The sequence below is a fragment of the Callorhinus ursinus genome, unplaced genomic scaffold, assembly GCF_003265705.2.
Source record: "Callorhinus ursinus isolate GAN/ISIS: 27379988/994484 unplaced genomic scaffold, GSC_fseal_2.0 scaffold46, whole genome shotgun sequence".
Lineage (NCBI taxonomy): Eukaryota > Metazoa > Chordata > Mammalia > Carnivora > Otariidae > Callorhinus > Callorhinus ursinus.
This window is the reverse complement of record NW_027397108.1, coordinates 3,993,374-4,011,906: the sequence shown is the minus strand read 5'-3', so window position 1 is coordinate 4,011,906 and position 18,533 is coordinate 3,993,374. Positions and strand designations below refer to the sequence as shown.

General features: G+C 41.6%; 1 protein-coding gene across 2 annotated transcripts in view; it reads left to right on the top strand.

Annotated features, from left to right (window-relative positions):
- The window catches only part of LOC112814716 (uncharacterized), a 696,136-nt gene that overhangs the window by 298,065 nt on the left and 379,538 nt on the right, over nucleotides 1-18,533 (top strand). For both annotated transcript variants that reach the window (XM_073882323.1, XM_073882324.1), the window contains exon 4: nucleotides 10,761-10,817. In XM_073882323.1, coding sequence (XP_073738424.1) covers nucleotides 10,761-10,817 — 57 coding nt within the window. The remainder of the gene's footprint in view (nucleotides 1-10,760; nucleotides 10,818-18,533) is intronic.

Below are 18,533 nucleotides of genomic sequence, written 5' to 3'. Positions count from 1 at the left end.
AAGAAGGTGATCTGGAAAATAAATGCAGTGTCAACTAAAGGTAAAGTTATATTATAGCAGTGACAATCGGCTGTGTAGACACTGTACCTGGGGTCCTGGGACTCTGTTAAAAAGAGAAATTAGCAAATGCTCAGGAAGTGTTGACTATCGACCAATGTCGAGGTGACTTTTTTGTAGCATAAACAGAAGGTTTGCAGGGGCATCGAAATGGCAAGAACATTGTCTCTGTGACCCAGGGTTCCTTAGTGCTGGGTCATTGTTCTTTGTAGAATCTGACACATTCTACCCCGTCCACATTTGGGATACACCAGTCTGTGGACCTGGGACCAAACTCCTTGGTAGGGCCTAGAAGGTCCCTGCCTCTCTGCCAGGCTTACATCTTAGCCACCTCTCTTGTGCACTATTCCCAGATCTCACTAGAGGTTTCACGTGACTGAAATCTCATCACAGCACTGACTGTGGCATTGCCCGAGAGCTTACCTGGCCCAAGGCTTTCAAGCGCCTTATTTTAGTTAATCCTCCCAACCAGCCAACACCTTGCCAAGGTCTTGCAAAGACGAAACAGGGCAGAGCAGGTTGAAATCCTGGTGTTGTTCCTGTATTTCTTTTTTCCAGGGCCACAACCCCCTCCTCCCTCCCGCTGAAATGACTTCTCTCTCCTGGTCAGTATCTCTCAGCTGTAAGCCCAGGAACAAGCATGGATTTGATGCTTTTGCTTTTTTTCTGAAACCACTCAGTGACTGGCTGGCGACTGGAGGAGACCATATCAAAGATTGTCACCTGTGCCCTGGAGTCCAGCATCTCAAGCTTTATTGTGTTGGCCAGAGGAGGAAAAAGACATTTTAAAAGATTTTTTCATGAAGAGATGAAGAAGAGTAGGCACACATTGGTCTCCTTCCAAATCAGCAACAAATAAAGGATCCTGTTTATTTATTTTTTTTTAACCCAGTGCAAACTCTTATTTATCCAGACAACGTGTTTGCTTTGCTGCTTTTATTTCCTCCTCCAGGCTGCTCCCAAGGCCACAGAATGAAAAGGGCTGCAAGAAGTAAGCCATCAGTAAGCCAGCCTGCCATTCAGTACCTTTTCTTATACAACAGTTATTTGTAAACTAATCAATAAACTTTTCTTATTTTGTTTGCTCCTTTAGAACTCTTAGCAGCCGCCTGCTGAACCATGAAGAAACTTAAAATAGCGATGATCTCCCTTCCACGCTGCCTCTTTCCCCCCATAGAACCCACAAGCCAATCTGTGGTGTTTATACTCGAGGCCATATGAAGCTAATCTGTATGGAAATAAAGGATAGAAATATTCAGATTGAGTTTTACTAAGTGAACCTGAGGTTTTCCTGTTCAGCAAAATAGGCCAGGTAAATGCTTTTCTGATACAGAATAAATCGCTTGTTTGAAGACCTATATTTCCATTTTGCTATTTTGCTTAGAAGTGGAGAATTCACAGTCCTCTGAAGAGACTGTGAAAAGCCCAAGTCCCTCCTCTTCCCGCCACCCCCCCCCACCTCTCTCCACTTGGTAGTTCCCTGAGCTGAACTCATCTTTCCATTAGGGTCTGAGAACCCTACTCTCCTAGTCTAGGGCTGGCAGTGCCCAGGCTATCTGCAAACAGCCAAGAGAGAGAGAGGAAAGGAAAAGAGTCAGATATATTTATAGAGCTCTTCTAGGCCAGATCACTGAGGGAATCTCTAACATGAAAAAAAGGAGTCTCTGGCTTGGGGCAATAGAGTAATGCCACACATTTATCGTTGTGAAGGCAAAGATTAAGACATGTACAGAGGTGGCTCAGGAGAACATAGGAGGGGATCCTCACCAGCAAGACATGTGTCCAGGCCAACCTTTCTGAAGCACTTGATGCTAAAGTAGGCCTTTTCACTCATTTGTTTATTTAATCATCAATTCAACCCATATCTATTGAATGCAGGTACCTTTTTAGGAGTATGAGCCAGGGACAAGGCAGACAAGGTCCCTTCTCTCATGAAGCACATAATCTTAGTGTATTGTAAAGCATGACTTGAGATGTGGGAAAGAGGAGAGCAGAGGAGAAGAAAGCATTCCAGGTAGAGGGAACAGCAAGAGCAAACACATGGAGGCAAGAAATAGCCCACTGCTTTCCACAGCTACACTTAGTTCATTATTACTTCACAGTCACCTGAGTCTGGAAATGGGGAGCAATGATAATATAGAGGGCACTGGTTTGTCCAGTAGGCAGTACAGACAACTTCGATTCTCATCTCTTTTATGATTCTCCCATGTGCTACTTCTCTATCCCAGGCTGGAAAGACAGTAAATTCTAGGATTCTTGGTGTAATTTTTCAGAGACAACTCTTTGGTTCTGTAGAGCCAAAATATTTTAGTCTTTCTAGAGGCATAATTGATGCCACAGGGCAGAGGTAAGGGAAGCAAAGCCAGGGGCAGCTACTAATGATTTTTCTTGGGAGAAGACCACTAGCCAAGGCCAGCCACATGTGGCCAGGTGGTCTGCAGACTCAGTGACAGTGCTTGCCTAATGGTAATCTAGTACATGCAGTCCATTTAGAGAATCCAGCTGAATGGGAAGCATCTGAACATTCCCTGGTTTGTGAATCTTGAGGGAGAACAAATGACAGACAAGAATAGCCCTTTCCTGAATTATCAGAATTGTTTCAGGAGTGAAACCAGCTCCTATTAATTGACATTTTTCAGTCAAACCGTATGAAACTGCGGAAAGTTGATGATTTTTGCTCTGTAAAAATGGCAATTCCATAGGGTTTGACTAATATGTTACAAGGACAGTATGGAGCTCTTGATATTTATTATCCCATGAAGTCTTACCCCCCTAATTTAGGTATATTCTATTAAGCTCCTCATTCCAATAGCTGTAGAAATGGAGACTCAGCAAGGTGACGTAAATTGCCCAGAGCCACACAACTAGAGGAACCAGGATGTGGACTGGTCTAGTCATTGTCCAAACTCTGGCTGTGATTGACATGCCGGAGTTCTGTTCTCTCTGTATCGGAGCCTGTCGGGCCATTGAAGGCCCTGTGGCCTTGGAGAGCCTAGCTGGGCCTTTTCGACTCTGTGAATTGACATCGGTGTTCGGGGTGCTGAAGCCGGTGTGACTGTGTGTGCCCCAGCCCCTGCATGGCTACAATTGCAAGGAGGGGGAGGACAGGACACCGACTCTCAGCTGAAGACTTGGCTTCTGATGAAGGTAGAGGCCAGACAAAATTCTGGAAGAGTTTTGGAGATGACTCAGGCTCTACTGGAGTTTTTTGTAATGACTGTCTCAGCACCTGTTCACTCCACCATACTACAGACCCTGTTTCGTCAGGAAGTCTCCCATGACTTAATTGTGAATGTCAAAGCTTGCAGAGCTGCCAGCCCTTCTCCAGAACTTGAGCCCTCAGAAGGGGAGAGAAGTCGGGATGGGCATGGGTCATACTGGGAAAACATACTCCACAAGTCTCAGTGGCTTATCGTAATCAGTTCCTTTCTGAGTCTGTCCGTCTGTCTGTCTGTCTCAAGCTACATCTCTAGCAAAGAGATGTTGTCAGAAGGCTCTGCTCATCAGTCACACAAGGCGCCTGGCTGAAGTGGGCATCCTTTCAACATGTGCTTCTACAATCACCTCAGCCTAGGGAGTAAGCATGTCATGTTGTGCACTGGTTCTTAAAGCTTCCACCAAGTAGTGGCACACATCGCCTTTGCTTACATTTCATTGGCCAAACCAAGTCACATGGCCATAGCTACCTTAGAAGAGTATGGAGAAATACAATCTTACCATGTGCCTGGAAGACACAGCACAAGAAATGTTTGGTGATTGCACCAGTGATGTTCATGGCTTTCCCAGGTGTTGTAGAGGAATGTGTGCTCATCCCTGGACCATTAGACGTGGCTCTATCAAACACATAACCTCATGGAGGGCTGATTCAATAGGACAAGAGGCTGAGTGAAGCAAACCTTAACAACCAAAGAAATCATGAGGGCACATCTTAGTGCGATTCTGTCACTGAGTGTTGCTATTGTGACAAGAGGCTAGACTCCAGTGAGCAAGGGGAGTTCACTTTCCAGCATCTCTCCATATTGTTAGATCATCTCTTTTCCCTTGGTCTACTACCCCAGGTAGGCCTGGGCCCAGAGAGCAGTCCTACTTGAATAATTGAGAGTAAACTTGACATCACATCCAAATAATCCTTCTATATGAAAGCCAATGGTAATTCTGTAGGGAAACTTGTCAAAATACCATTCCAGAATCCATCTCTCAGTCATGAAAGCCAAATAAATCTTTTGAAATCTTGCTTTGGTTAGATGTCAGATGCTGGGATGAGTTGCATACTATAAAATGATGACATTTAATGTTCGTATCAAATCAATTAAATCTGCTTATAGGTAGTTTACATGTCTTTATGTAATAGATGATGTTGATGAGTTCTTACAAATTCTGATGTGTCTGATAGGAGTGCAGTTTATAGGCAATACAAGGAGACAAGAAGAAGACAAAGCTAATGATTTAGTACGTATTGTGACATTAAATAGTTATTTTCTTTTTTTTTACATTAAATAGTTCTACCCCTCCATTTTCTTAAACTCCATCTAAATCTGGAGGAGATGGAGGCAGTGGATAAAGAATTTAAATAAAATCTATATGCCAATACAAGCTTATGTCTTCTCTTACTTCCTTTCTTGTTTAAGCCAAATGATCATGTCTAATATGAATGCAGGAGGTAAAAATTCTGAGAATATTTCATAATTGTTATTTCTGCCAATAATGTCAACTATTTATTTAACATTATTTAACAAATGTTTATTTAGTGTCTGCAGTGTGCTGCACATTGAACAGTGAATGAGATGGACAAGGTTCTTGATGGTTGGAAATTATGTTTTAGTGGAGATGTGGACAGTGAGTGGGGAGTAAAATACATGTATAATGAAATTTCACATAACAAGACTCTTTTAAAGAAAAAGCAAAGAATGGGGATGATGAATGACAGCTTTGTTTGAGAGAAAATAGAGATGATTTTCTGAAGAGGTAATATTTGGTCCAAGAAATTAACAAAGTGAGTGAGTCACTGAAAGGTTTTGGGGGAGAGAGATACAGGCAAGGGCTCTGACATGGGAATGAATCTGGTGTGTCTGTAAGCACTAAGGCCAACATGATGGAGCTGAGTGAGTGAGGGAGAGTATGGGAGGTGAGCCCGGAGAGATAGGCAGAGGTAAAATCATGAAGGCCAAGGGGCAGTATCTGGTTTTGTATTCCATGTGTGACTTAAAATCACTGGAGTTTTGTGAGAAGAGGACTGACATGATCCAATTTATTGTATCTTGAACAAGTCCATTCTGGTGGCTGTTTGGGGAGAATCAACTGAGGAGGCAAGACTGGAAGCAGGGAAACCAGGTAGAATATTTCACAAGTCTGACTTAGAAATTGTGGTGGCCATCCAGGTGGTCAGAAGAGTCAAATTTTGATATATCTTAAAGATAGAGCTAACAGGACTTGCTGATGGGTTGGTTGGAAAAATGGCATTCTAGGGAGATGTCAGAGCTAGATATATCAAGGTATAAATTTGGAAGTCATCAGCAAAGAGATGGTATTTAAAGCCAAGAGTCCAAGTGAGGTCACCTTGAGAATGAGTTGTTGATATGGAAGAGAAGAGGTTGAAGGCCAAAATACTTGTGTGAACCAACACTGAAGACTGGAAAAAGACCAAAGAATTGGATTGACCAGTGATGAGGGAGAAAAACCAGGGAAGTACAGGGCCTGGAAAGCTAAGGTAGGGGAGAGTTTCAAGAGGAATGACCTGGCCAAGTATAGCCAATGGCCCAGAGAACTCAAGGACAGTACAGTCTAAGACATGGGAACTGGATTGAAGGAGAGGAAAACCTTCGGGGAATTTAATAAGAGATGTCTTAGTGGAATCATACAGAGGAAGCTTTGACATATTCTGAAAGTGTTCTGAGTTACTAGTAAGAGTTGTGAGGTCTTTATCTCTAGATGGTCCCTCTTTGGGCATGTTCAAATGATGATGGGGATAATAGAGTAGATTGATGATGAAGGGGATGGAGGAGCAACTTTAAGAGAAAATTCCTGAATGGATGAAGGACAGTGGGTTTAGAGAGCAGTAGAGATGTTTGATCATCATAACAGGAGAGAAGAGAAGGTCATCATAACAGGAGAGAAGAGAGAGAACAGCAGAGACACAGGTGGAAAAGAGAAAACGTTCTTCTGATTGCTCCTATTTTCTTAATAAAATAAGAATCAGAGTCATCTATTGACAGTGAGTGTTGGCTGGCTGGGGAGTGAGATGGTGTCAGTAGTTATCTGGATAAGTGGGAGGAGGTTTTGACTGGGGAATTGTGGTTGGCTTTTCAGATGGTGCCCAAGGCCCACTTGAGATATGGGGCCAGAACTCTAATGTGAGGCCATTAAGCATGGTTGTGAATTTTTCTCTCACCACATTCTGCTTCTCAGATCCAGGCACAGAGCAAGAAGAGAGATGAGTTTAAGCAGGGACGAGGTTTACCACAGCAGTGATGGAGGGAGAGAAGGAGCTGAGGTGACAGGGTTGTTGTAGGGATGGACCATGGAACCCAAACTGGATAAGGATGGTGACAGCATGTGAACCCAGGCCTGGCTTCTCTGATGGATGTGAGCACTGTTTGTTGGAGTGTGTAGATTAGAATTCATCTGTTTATGGCCAGAAAGTCTGATGTTTGAAACCTACATATAGGAAGTGGTGCAGCTATTGATAACATACAGATTTAAAGTATGTCTTTGGAAGAGGAGAGGTGATGTGTGCTGGAGGAAAATCACCATAAAGTCACTTTCCAGAGAGAAGAAAATGTAATGAGAAGACATTGATATTATTTTTATACTGTAGCTACTGAAAAAAAAGTGGGTGGGAATGAATTTCTAACTTGAATAAATTATGTGGATTAATGAATCCTGCCCAAAGCAGTTTTGAGATCTGCTAATGCAGTTTGTTCCTAATATTACAGTGTTAACATTTGATACAAATGACTTTTTTTTTTTTAAGGAAAACCGACTTAAGTTTAATCTTTGTAATCTCACAGTGTATGACTACATTGACCATTTTTTCTTGAATGTAAGAGAAGAAATAGATTTATAATACAGGGGGAAATACTATGGATGCCATGGCCTCTCTGGGCAAAAATGTAAACTGCAGTGAGTTACCTTGAACTGATGTGCCATTATTAGTTGCAGTGATTGTGAATTTTTGTGCTATCTTGTACTTTCCATGTAATTTGGGAGGTTTTGTGAACATCTGGACACCCCCACGGGTGTCATGACACCCCACGTAAGTCATGTGGACGGCATCTGACATGTCTTTATGGAAAAATAGGGGAGGAAGTTGTGCACTGTGGCCCTATGCAGACAATATGGCAATTTTTATAGAGATGACCCCAGCGAATCACACTCCCTGCAAGGTGGCTTTGTTACTCCTTCGATCCAGAAGTGGAGTTTATTTCCCCCATGCTTTGATCTGAGATGACCTTGTGGCTTATTTTGACTAATGAAATATGGTGGTAGAAGTGACATGGTGTGACTTGTGGGTCTAGGCCTCAAGAGGCCTTATGCTTCTGCTCTTGCTTTTCTGGGACAGAGCTGCCTCCACATAGAGGTCCAGGCTAGCCTTTTGGAGGATGAGAGCTATAGCAGCAGGACACACATATGAATGGTCCTGCAGAAACACATATGAATGAGGCATTCTTGGTTCATCCAGCCCCTATTAAGTCACTAGCTGACTGCTGCCATATAAATGACCCTAATTAAGACCAGCAGAAGAACCACCCTGCTGAGCTCAGCCCAAATTGCCACCCTATGGAATCTGAGCTAATGAGTGACTGTAGTTTTATACCACTAAGTTTTGGGGTTATTTGTTACACAATAGATGGTTGATGCAACCAGTAAGAGTTACTAACAACAAGGACAGGGAGGGAAAGAAGTAACATTTATTGAGTACCTACATTGTGTTGAGCAATTCCTGAGAACATTATCTTGATTTTGCCTTACAACACTTCTCTAAGGAGGCATCATTTTCTTCCCAGTGAGAAGACTGGAGGTCAAAGAAGCTCCGTAGCTGGTCCAAAGTCACATATCTAATGAGTAATAGAGCACAGAAAACACAGCTTTAAATACATCAGTTTCACAACTTCAATGCACTTATAAAACACTTCCATAAATTTGACATATTTTTATGCAGTCTGAAACATTATGTATTTAATAATATTTTCTTTAAATTGGCTCACTTGAATAAGTTACTAGACAAATAAATATATTTAAAGCAGAAATATATTGTTACTAGGACAAATACTGAATGCTTTCCCTAGATGAGCTCTCTTCTAGTTACTTTGCATGAACGAATTAATTTAATCCTCACAGCAATTCAGTCAACTTAGAGTCATTGTCATCATCCCCATTGGAAAGATGAGAAACACGAGATAGGGGAGATTAAATAGTTGCTCCATGTCACCAAAGAAGTAGGTGGGTGAGGCATGGTTGTGCTCTTGGCAACTGTGGGGGGTGGGTAGCGACCAGGGGATGCCACCAAACATCCTACAGTACACAGCACAGCCTCCCATCTCCATCAGAGAATGATCCAGCACAACTGTCCGTAGTGCCAACGTTAAGAAACCCTGTTTCTGCCTTTTTAAATGGTAAACAGAAACAAGTATTGCTTGCCATGAATAGAAACTCAGAAAAAGAAAAAGAACAATACTGAAGAATCTCAAGAAGCTGTTGCTTACCAAGACAGGGAGTGTCAGGAGCTCTCTTTTTGCTGAAAAGAGATTAGCAAAATGTTAGAGAGAGAGTAGAGGCTAGAGACTCTCTCCTTGGGTGTAATCAGAGGATTGTAAGAGATTTATATTTGGAATTAAATCTCCTTGTGTGATTCTAAGTCACTTATACCATGTCCATGTCCCTATCAAATCATCCCACAATCCACTGATGCAGAGCCCATCTTTTGGGAAGTGTGGCTCTGTGGGCTGGGTGGGCGATCTGTACCTCACAGGCCAAATCTAGCCCATCACCTGCTTTGCTAATTAATTTTGGGGGAACAAAACCACACCCATTCTTTTACATATCATGTATGGCTGCTTTTGTACCATAGACACAGGTGCTTTGTGACAGTAGAGACCATTTGGCCCACAAAACCTAAAATACTTACCATTTGGCCCTTTACAGAAAATCTCTGCTGACCCCTGCCTAGAACTACACTTGGTACATAGTAGGGCACTCAGCCTACTATGTGCTGGTATTTGCTGAATGAATAAAGCCCTGGGAGACACTGCGCTCTCTGTCTTCCCTCTCCACCAGCACCTCTTTCTTCCTACTCCATCCTACCCATGCCTTTTTAATTATTTGTTTGTTTGTGTTTGCATTTGGCTCGACATGAAATGACACCTCCATTCTTAAAATAAACACTTGTCCGCCAAGTAGTTGATCACTGTAAGTTCCTCCATTTTAGGGCTCAGAGATATAAATGGGTCTCCCTAAGAGGGGATGTTGGTGGATCACCATGTTCTCAGGAGTCTGAGCTATTCCCTTTCTCCTATAGCTGTTGGCATTCACTGCACTCTCTCAGCTCCAGAGCTAAGGGATATATAATAGACACGGGAAGACCTATAAAAGTAACATCTGAAACTGCTGCAGAGCTGAGTATTGATTTATTCATTACTATAAATTTTTTGTCATTACTATGCAATTGCTCTATCTTAGGAAGAATTGATAGATGTGGTTGGAAGCTGCAACCCACTGTGCAAAACTTTTTCCCCCTTCTATAATTTCCTGTAACTCTTCTAAAGAATCATTATTCCTTATTACATAGCTCTGGCATGCCACCTATTTAGATAAATGCGTGAACAAGTGTGCAGTAAATATTCATAGTGGCCCATGTGTCAATGGTATATGTCACTAATTAGATAATTTAGTAGTTCAAATAAATAAATAAGAAAATAGAAGCACACCCAGGAAAATAGTGAAATAAAACATAGACTTCTTGTAGGAATCCAGGCAACTAGGACAGCTTTTCAGGTTATAGGATCATCTTTATATGTCGGAGGCCAATCAGAAGGTTACAATGATGCTTAATGATGCTGCTTACACGTGGGAGAAGCCCAGACCAATAAGTGCCTATGTCTCTTTGGGTCTTCTTCTCAAGCTATGTACTTGTTACTTAAGCAAGGCCACTCGGGATGGGTCTCAGGGGATTTGGAGGCCTTTTGCCTCCTTTATCCTGCTCATCTTTTTGGGTCTGTTATTTATAATCGTGCTGATGCCAAGAGAACTGGGCTCAGAGTCTGAAAATGATGGGTTCAAGTTCGGAGTCTGACATAAAGTGGGTTAAGTTACTCATTCAGCTTGGGCCTTAGTGTTCTTATCTGTAGAATGGAAATGGTTCTAATTTGAGGTATAATGGCAATAATGGTGATGATGAAATGTAAATGAGGCAAGAGACAGGGAAGCCCTTTGCAGAGTCCAGTGTTCCAAATAGACTTTCGAAGACTTTGCTGAGTCCAGTGTTCCAAAGAGACATTTGTTTGTTTGTTTGTTTTATTTTAAATAAATGGTCTCAAGAAAAGTGAGCTGGGCAGACAGAGCAACTATTTAGGGAATCTAGATACTGGGAGCTACTATTAATTGGGTGCCTCCTTTGTATCAGGCTTTGAGATTATAGATACTTCCTATAGGTTATCAACTAGAATCCAACTTGGTGAAGTAAAGGATGTTTTTTCCACATTTTGCAGATGGGGAAACTGAGGATTAGAGACATTCAGTGTAACTTGCTGAAGACAACAGATCTGGTAAGTGATGCCAGGTGAAAATCCACCCTTCTCTGGCTCTGTCTTTCATAACCGCTATACTACTGGTGATATGCTATGTTGTCTCCAGGTTTAAATTGAAAGGACTTAATTTGTTTTGTAGTCTTAGAAATGAAAAAAAAAAAAATGAGATTTCATTCTGAGTTATCCAGATAGCTTGACTATATTGACCAAATTCATATGGTCTTCCTTAACTGAGCAAGTCCGAGTTCTGTTTACATAAATGTAGTTATCCCAAACAGTCAGTTTGATTAAGGGTCTCTGTGGTGACCTCATGAAGTGGTGTTAAGCAAAAATAATTGGATCTACTGAATCTTGAGATCTGGCTGATTAGCTCCTAATGCATGAATCTGGCCTTAGCCCTTTCCAGTGGTGTGTTATAATATGAGGGAGATAGATTCACTTTGTCAAACAGCTAAAGCTGAGTCTTCTAGGCATGCCTAAACTAGTCATGGCCTTGTCTGGGCATATTCATTTCTCAAATGCAGATAGGATGAATCTGCACGTTGCCATTAAGCAATCATATAAAAAGTAAACTTATTCATACCAGCTTTAGAACCAGCCAAATTATCTGATCAAGGTGCCACCTTTCTGGTTTGGGTTTATCTAGTCATAACTGAGAGTACTCATTAATTTATTTAGCAAATATTTAATTTGCACTTCTGTGTGTCGTTGCAATGGAGGACACTGGAAGCCCAAGATGAATTACATTGTGTGAATGTACCTAATCAGGGAGCCCTGGTTAAGAACCCCTGCTGCAATTGTTGAACAATACAAATGTAGAGGGATAGATGGATAAATATATGGATATATGGATAGGTGGATAAAAGAATTGATGGATGGATGGATAAATGGAAGTGTCTTAATCATCTAGGTGCCTTTTTGAGCTTCCTTCTGACCCTCAGGAAGGCTCAGAATGACTTATTAATATCTCTATGACTAATGTTGGTACCCAAATGAATCTCTTCAGATTCCATATTGATATGCCTCACTGCAAATTTTCTTTCTTCTTATTGATAACCAGAGTTCTGGTCTTTTGTCTCTTGACTAGTTTTTGTCTCTTAGCTAGTCCTTCCGAACTACCTTTTGGTTGAACTTTCTGCATGGACTTGAGTCAGGGTTCGTCTCTACTTCTCTCTTTGAACCTCACTGGAAGCCTCCCAGTGACCACGTCACTGCCCACAGGGGTGGAATTCTACAAGGGTGGATAAATAAATAGATGCTTATCAATGGAAGGTTGTGGGTAGATGGGGGAATGGGTAACCATATTGTTCACATTTGTTCCTCCAACATCAGCACTGGTACTTGGCTCATAATAGGTGATTACAGATTTAGTGAACAGGTGGTTAGGTGATTGAATAAGTAAGTGATTGGGTGACTGAAGAAGTGCTAGGTGATTGAGTAGGTGATGAATGGATGGATACATCGATGCACAAATGAGTTGGTAAATTACTGTATTGGTTACTGCGTAAGTGGGTGGATAAATGGACAAATTGATAAGTAGGTGAATGATTAAAAGGGAGTATATGGGTAGATAGTAGATGAATGGGTGAGTGGGTAAATGGATGAATAGATGAATGGATACATGGATATATGGATGTACAGTTGCCTGGGTAAAACTTAGAGGATTTAAGATTAAGTGGGTGTTCGTGTGAATAAAAGAATGGGTGATGGGATGAATGTCTGGATTGTAGCCCTAAAGTCTGTTGGGCGCTGACAGAGGCCGGCATGATACTTAAACTCTGCCCTGATTATGGCCAAAGTAAACAATCCTCTTGGTTTAGGGGAATGATGCTGCTGGCTTTGGGAAGATTAAGGGCATGGCACACAAGGGCATGGAAAGTCTGACTGGCTGGCCAGAAGAGTGATAATGACTCGTGGTTTCCAAGCACTGTTTATAAAATAACCAAAGAAGCAATGAGTGTGTTTCTTGGGTTCCTTGAGGCCACAGAGAGGAGGGACGTAACCTCAGCAGGGACAGCTTCATGTGAAAGGCTAGCCAGCACAGAGTGCATGACTGCTGGAAGTTATAGACCCATTGTTGACCAGATGGCCTTGCTATTTTCTGCTTTCCCTCTTCTTTCTTTCCTTTCCTTCCTTTCCTTTTTTCTTTCCTTTTCCCCTCCCACCCTCCCTGCCTCCCTCCCTCCTTTCCTTCCTTCCTTCCTTGTTTCTTTCTCACTACCCTGGCCCAGGCAGGGATGACCTAGGTCCAGAAGGCAGTCTTCTGGGAACTGACCCATGCTTTGCCTTGAAATCTGGAACTTCACCTAGGAGACCGGTTTAGACTTCTGGCTGAGCTGGCTGGCTGATTTCCCTGCTCAGGATCGTTTACCTCATATGTGTTCTGATTAACTAGAAGGAGCTGTGGTGGTAGAGAGTGGAACGAGCATGGGGCTTGGATGCAAACAGATTTATTGTCTGGTGACCTTGGGAAGTTTCCTGTACTTTGAAACTCTGTTTTATCTGCTAAAGATAATGAGGAGAGTGTGTAAAATTAAAAACACTTGCTTCATTTGGTTACTGTAAGAATTAAAAGAAATAATGTGAGAAAATCACTACCTGATTGGTACCTACTTGGTGGCTTATACAAGTTAGTAATTCTTCTTTGTTTTGTTAATTCCTTAATCTCCCTTCTGTAGTTCAGGTACATCAGACTGTATGAGACTTGGGTATGGCTTAGGTATCACATGCGCCCATTCATTTTATCCTTGAAGACTTGAGGAAAACAGAGGTTCCTCAAAAAGTTATGCATAGAACTGCCATATGATCCATCAGTCTATCACTGCCATATGATCATATCCACTCCCGGGTCCATATCCAAAAGAACTGAAAGCAGGGACACAAACAGATAGTTTTTACCCCAGTGTTTTATAGTAGCAGTATTCACAATAACAAAAAAAGGTGGAAACAACTCAAATGTCTATCAGCAGATGAATGGATAAACAAAATCTGGTGTATCCATACAGTGAAATATTCTTCAACATAGTAATTATACTTCAACAAGTAATTATAATTGAATTCTGACATACGCTATAATATAGATGAACATTATGCTAAGTGAAATGAGCCAGACACTGAAGGACAGTTATTGTATGATCCATTCATATGAGGTAAGTTTACAGAGACAGAAAGTAGATTAGAGATTACCAAGGGCCTGAGGGAGGAAGATGGGGAATTACTGTTCAATGGAAACTTCTGTTTGGGCTGACGAATACATTTTGGAGATTGATAGTGGTGATAGTTGCATAACACAGTGAATGTACTTTATGCCACTGAATTGTATACTTAATTTATTTAATTATTAGAAATAATTAAAATTTAGGTAAATTTTGTTGTATATATTTTAAATTTTAAAAAGTTGCTCATGGCTATTCAGGGTCTTTTCTGGTTCCATACAAAGTTTAGGATTATTTGTTCCAGCTCTGTGAAAAACAGTGATGGTATTTTGATAGGGATGGCATTGAATGTGTAGATTGCTCTGGGTAGCATACAAACATAGTGGTCTGAAGGGGCACCTGCACCCCAATGTTTATAGCAGCAATGTCCACAATAGCCAAACTATGGAAAGAGCCCAGATGTCCATGGATAGGTGAATGGATAAAGAAGATGTGGTGTGTGTATATATATATATATATATATACACACACAATGGAATATTACTCAGCCATCAAAAAATGAAATCTTACCATTTGCAATGACGTGGTTGGAAATAGAGTGTATTATGCTAAGCGAAATAAGTCAATCCAAGAAAGACAATGATCATATGATCTCACTCATATGTGGAATTTAAGAAACAAAACAAAGGATCATAGGGGAAGGGAGGGAAAAATAAAATAAGATGTAATCAGAGAGGGAGACAAACCATAAGAGACTCTTAACTATAGGAAACAAACTGAGGGCTGCTGGAGGAGAGGGGGGTGGGGCGATAGGGTAGCTGGGTGATGGGCATTAAGGAGAGTACCTGATGGAATGAGCACTGGGTATTACATAAAACTGATGCATCACTGAACTCTACATCTGAAACTAATAATACACTATTTGTTAATTAATTGAATTTAAATAAAATAAATAAAAAATAAAAAAAAATTTTAAAAAGTTGCCCCCAAAAACACCCTCAAAAGAAGAAGAAGAAGAGGGGTGCCTGGGTGGCTCTGATGGTTAAGCATCTGCCTTCGGCTCAGGTCATGATCCCAGGGTCCTGGGATTGAGCCCCGCATTGGGCTCCCTGCTTGGCAGGGAGCCTGCTTCTCCCTCTCCCTCAACTGTTCCAATCCTGCTTGTGCTCTCTCCCTCTCTCTATCAAATAAATAAATAAAATCTTTTAAAAAAAAAAGAAGAGGAAGAAGAAAAAAATTGTGCCTATGAGCTACAGAGGTGTGCTTAAACCCGTGTGGTCAGGCAGCCTGAACTCAACCAGTTAATCTCAGCATATGGTTAAGTTATTCTACGGCCAGTTTGCTTTCTAGGATAGGAGGCAGGGACAACCAACACTAGTTCTACTTTTTCTCCTGTTACTGCCGGCCTCTTATCATTCATCTGATTGGCCTCAGTGAGATAGAGAGCTAATGTTAGCTGCCATTGTTTTTTGACTGGGTGATTGTACTCGAGATTTAAAATTCTGGAAGTGAAGGTGTGATTGGCCTAAGCTCTTAGAAAAAGGGTTTGGACTCTGGACAGACAAGAACAACAGCGATGAAGAGGAAAGTCGTGTTAAGACTGTTCTCACTCCTTCCCCATCAGTGCCCAGAAGCCTTGAAATCTATCTTACCCCATAACCCTTACTGTTCCCAGATATTTAGACCAGGGAGGACACAGAACAAAGACTTTTCTGGCCTGAACATAGTATGGCATACGTGGAAAACCCAATCTCTGCTGGAATCCTGTTACAATATATGAAGAGCTGGCGCCTCAATTATGGGTACTCTGAGGACAAAATTTCAGACTTTGCTCTGGCTTTTGTCAGCTTAAGACTCTTAAGGTAGTTTACTCAAAGATTTGTATGTCTGAATTTTTCCCTGGCAGGTTCTCATTATAACTTAGATAACACAAATCCCAAATATTTGTGGTTAGCAACAATAAGGAATTTTCAAGTTGTCTGACATTTTCTAGCCATGTAGATCACCACCTAGGATCAATATTCAGCTCTGAGACAAAAGGAGACATATAGATGGTGGGAAAGTTTTTCATGGTTTGTGCAATGTCTGAGTTTCAACTCCTTAAACACCTTCAACTACCTTCATCCCTCTCTTTCTCTCTCTTTCATCTACACACACACACACACACACACACACACCCCAGACCTTTTGCCCTACACAGGGTTCTTTCAGAGCCACACAAAGGAAAATGTGGGTGTCTAATCACCTAACAAAAGTATCACCAATCAGCACTGCAGAAGGGGGAAGGGGCATTTTAAAGTGAGGTTTTTGCCTTCGCTTTCCTTTGCAATCTCCTGGCCATAGGTTATACCCTTTCCTTCCAGGACAAGCTGGTTTCAGATCTTCCAGATTTGAGCAGAACAATGGTTACCAATTCAGTAAACAGAAGACTGTTTACATAAAAAATATAGATTTCCTTTAAGCGCTTTGCTTAAGCCTTTAGTATGTTGAATTTACATTATTATTGTTTATGTTCCCAGAAGTCGGCAGGAGGACGGCCTTGCTGCAGTTTATGTGGTTTCATGATTCACACTTGATGAGGCAGCTATCACAGGGGGCGGGGGTGGGGAGGCGGGGAGAGTCAGGGAAGCGCAAAGAAGATTAGAGCAAGCTCACTTGTGGGATCTATAGCCTTAGCGTAATGGTACAGCCAAGGGCCTGGGGATTTCTGAGTCAGTCTTTCAAATTCCCAGACATGTTTATCAGTTTTGAGTTTCAAAACTGGCCCACCCAGAATAAAGCTGTGTTGCACCTGATGTTTCACTCAGGCTGTGTTTTTCGGGGGATTCTTCTGAGATTCAAGCTCCTTCCCCAGCTATCAGCTTGATAACGTACTCAGCTTCTGTCTCCTGGGTCCTGAAAAAGCCACTGGCTGCTGGCCGAGTGCCTCGTCCAGATGTGTTCCCAGGCTGGTGTGCCTGGTGCGGAGGGGACATCTGACCCCAGTGTCAGAAGTTTCACAGTTTAAAACTTGGTAGCTAATCATTACGGGCCATCTCCTATGGTGTGTCCAGCTCAGAGCCACATCAGCTAGTTTCGAGCCAGATTTCTAAGGATGGGACAAAATCAGGAGAACTTGTTCTCTTTTGTGAGGCATTGAAACTGAATGGATAAAAACCTGTGTTTTGGAAATATTCAAATCATTTTTATTTGTTTGCTTGATTCTTTGTTGTTTATTTTGTTTTTGAAACCCAGGTCTGCTTCTCAATAGCTCCATGTCTTTGGGCAAATTTCTTAACATCTTTGTGCCTTAATTTACTCATATATAATTGGGAGATGCTCTACCTCATAGGCTTCTGAGAGAATTAGATCAGATGATGCATGTAAAGCACTGGGCATAGTACCTGATAAATAATAAGTTCATAATGGCTGGTACTAAGACATAAAACCCATTTTTGTTATATAAAGGCAGCAAGCAGGAAAACAGGTGTCTAAAGTGGAAGGTAAACCAGGAAGAGTTTCATGGCCATGTTTTAGAGTCTCTGGAGCTGTTTTTGAGGGGCATGCTCTTTCTGGCTTTGGTGTGGGATGCTGAGAATATTAAAGGAGCCTCAAGTTGCTGACTCTCCTGGCATTCGCTTGAGAACCAGAAGATCCAAGGATCCCACTCATATTCCATTAGGGTATATACGCACTTAGGGAAGCCTCGTCTTCTGCAACATCACAGGACAATCTTTTAACCAATTCTGGGCTCCACATGTCCTGGACACTTAATAATTTAACTTGTAAGCTTTCTTTGATAAAAAGTCGAGCCGGATATGGCCTCCAGACATGAATTAGTGTTTGGAGACAATGTCTATTATCAAGTATGCTAGCTTTGAGAGCTAGGTATCTTTTCTGAAGCCAATACATTAATTCCATTGTTTCTTTATTACTTTATTCAACAAATATTTATTGATTACCTACTATGTGCCAGGATCTGCGCTAAGTGTTAGGGATGTTATCATGAGCAAAACACACACAGAATTATCACTGAACATAGACTCTAGTATTGGGGGGCAATTACAAATAGTCATAAAAATATATACAAATTATAGATTATTGTTTTTTTTTTTTTTAAAGATTTTTATTTATTTATTGAGAGAGAGAGAATGAGAGAGAGAGAGCACGAGAAGGAAGAGGCTCAGAGGGAGAAGCAGACTCCCCGCCGAGCAGGGAGCCCGATGTGGGACTCGATCCCAGGACTCCAGGATCATGACCTGAGCCGAAGGCAGTCGCTTAACCAACTGAGCCACCCAGGCGCCCCAAATTATAGATTATTGTAAGTGCTGTGAAGATAAAACATAAGATCCTATGAGGACATATAGGAAGGTGCCTGAGCATCTGGGGTGGGAGTTATAGGAAGGTCCCTCTACAGGAATAATGTTGGAGGTGAAAAATTAACAAGGAGATGAAGGAATTAACAAGGCTAAAGGGGCTGGAGGTAGACAGAGAAGAGTCAAAGGGTGTTCTGGTTATCTCCTGCTGCATAACAAATCACCCCAAAACTTGGTGACTTTTGACGATACTTGATGATCACCTGTCCTAGTTCTGTAGGTGA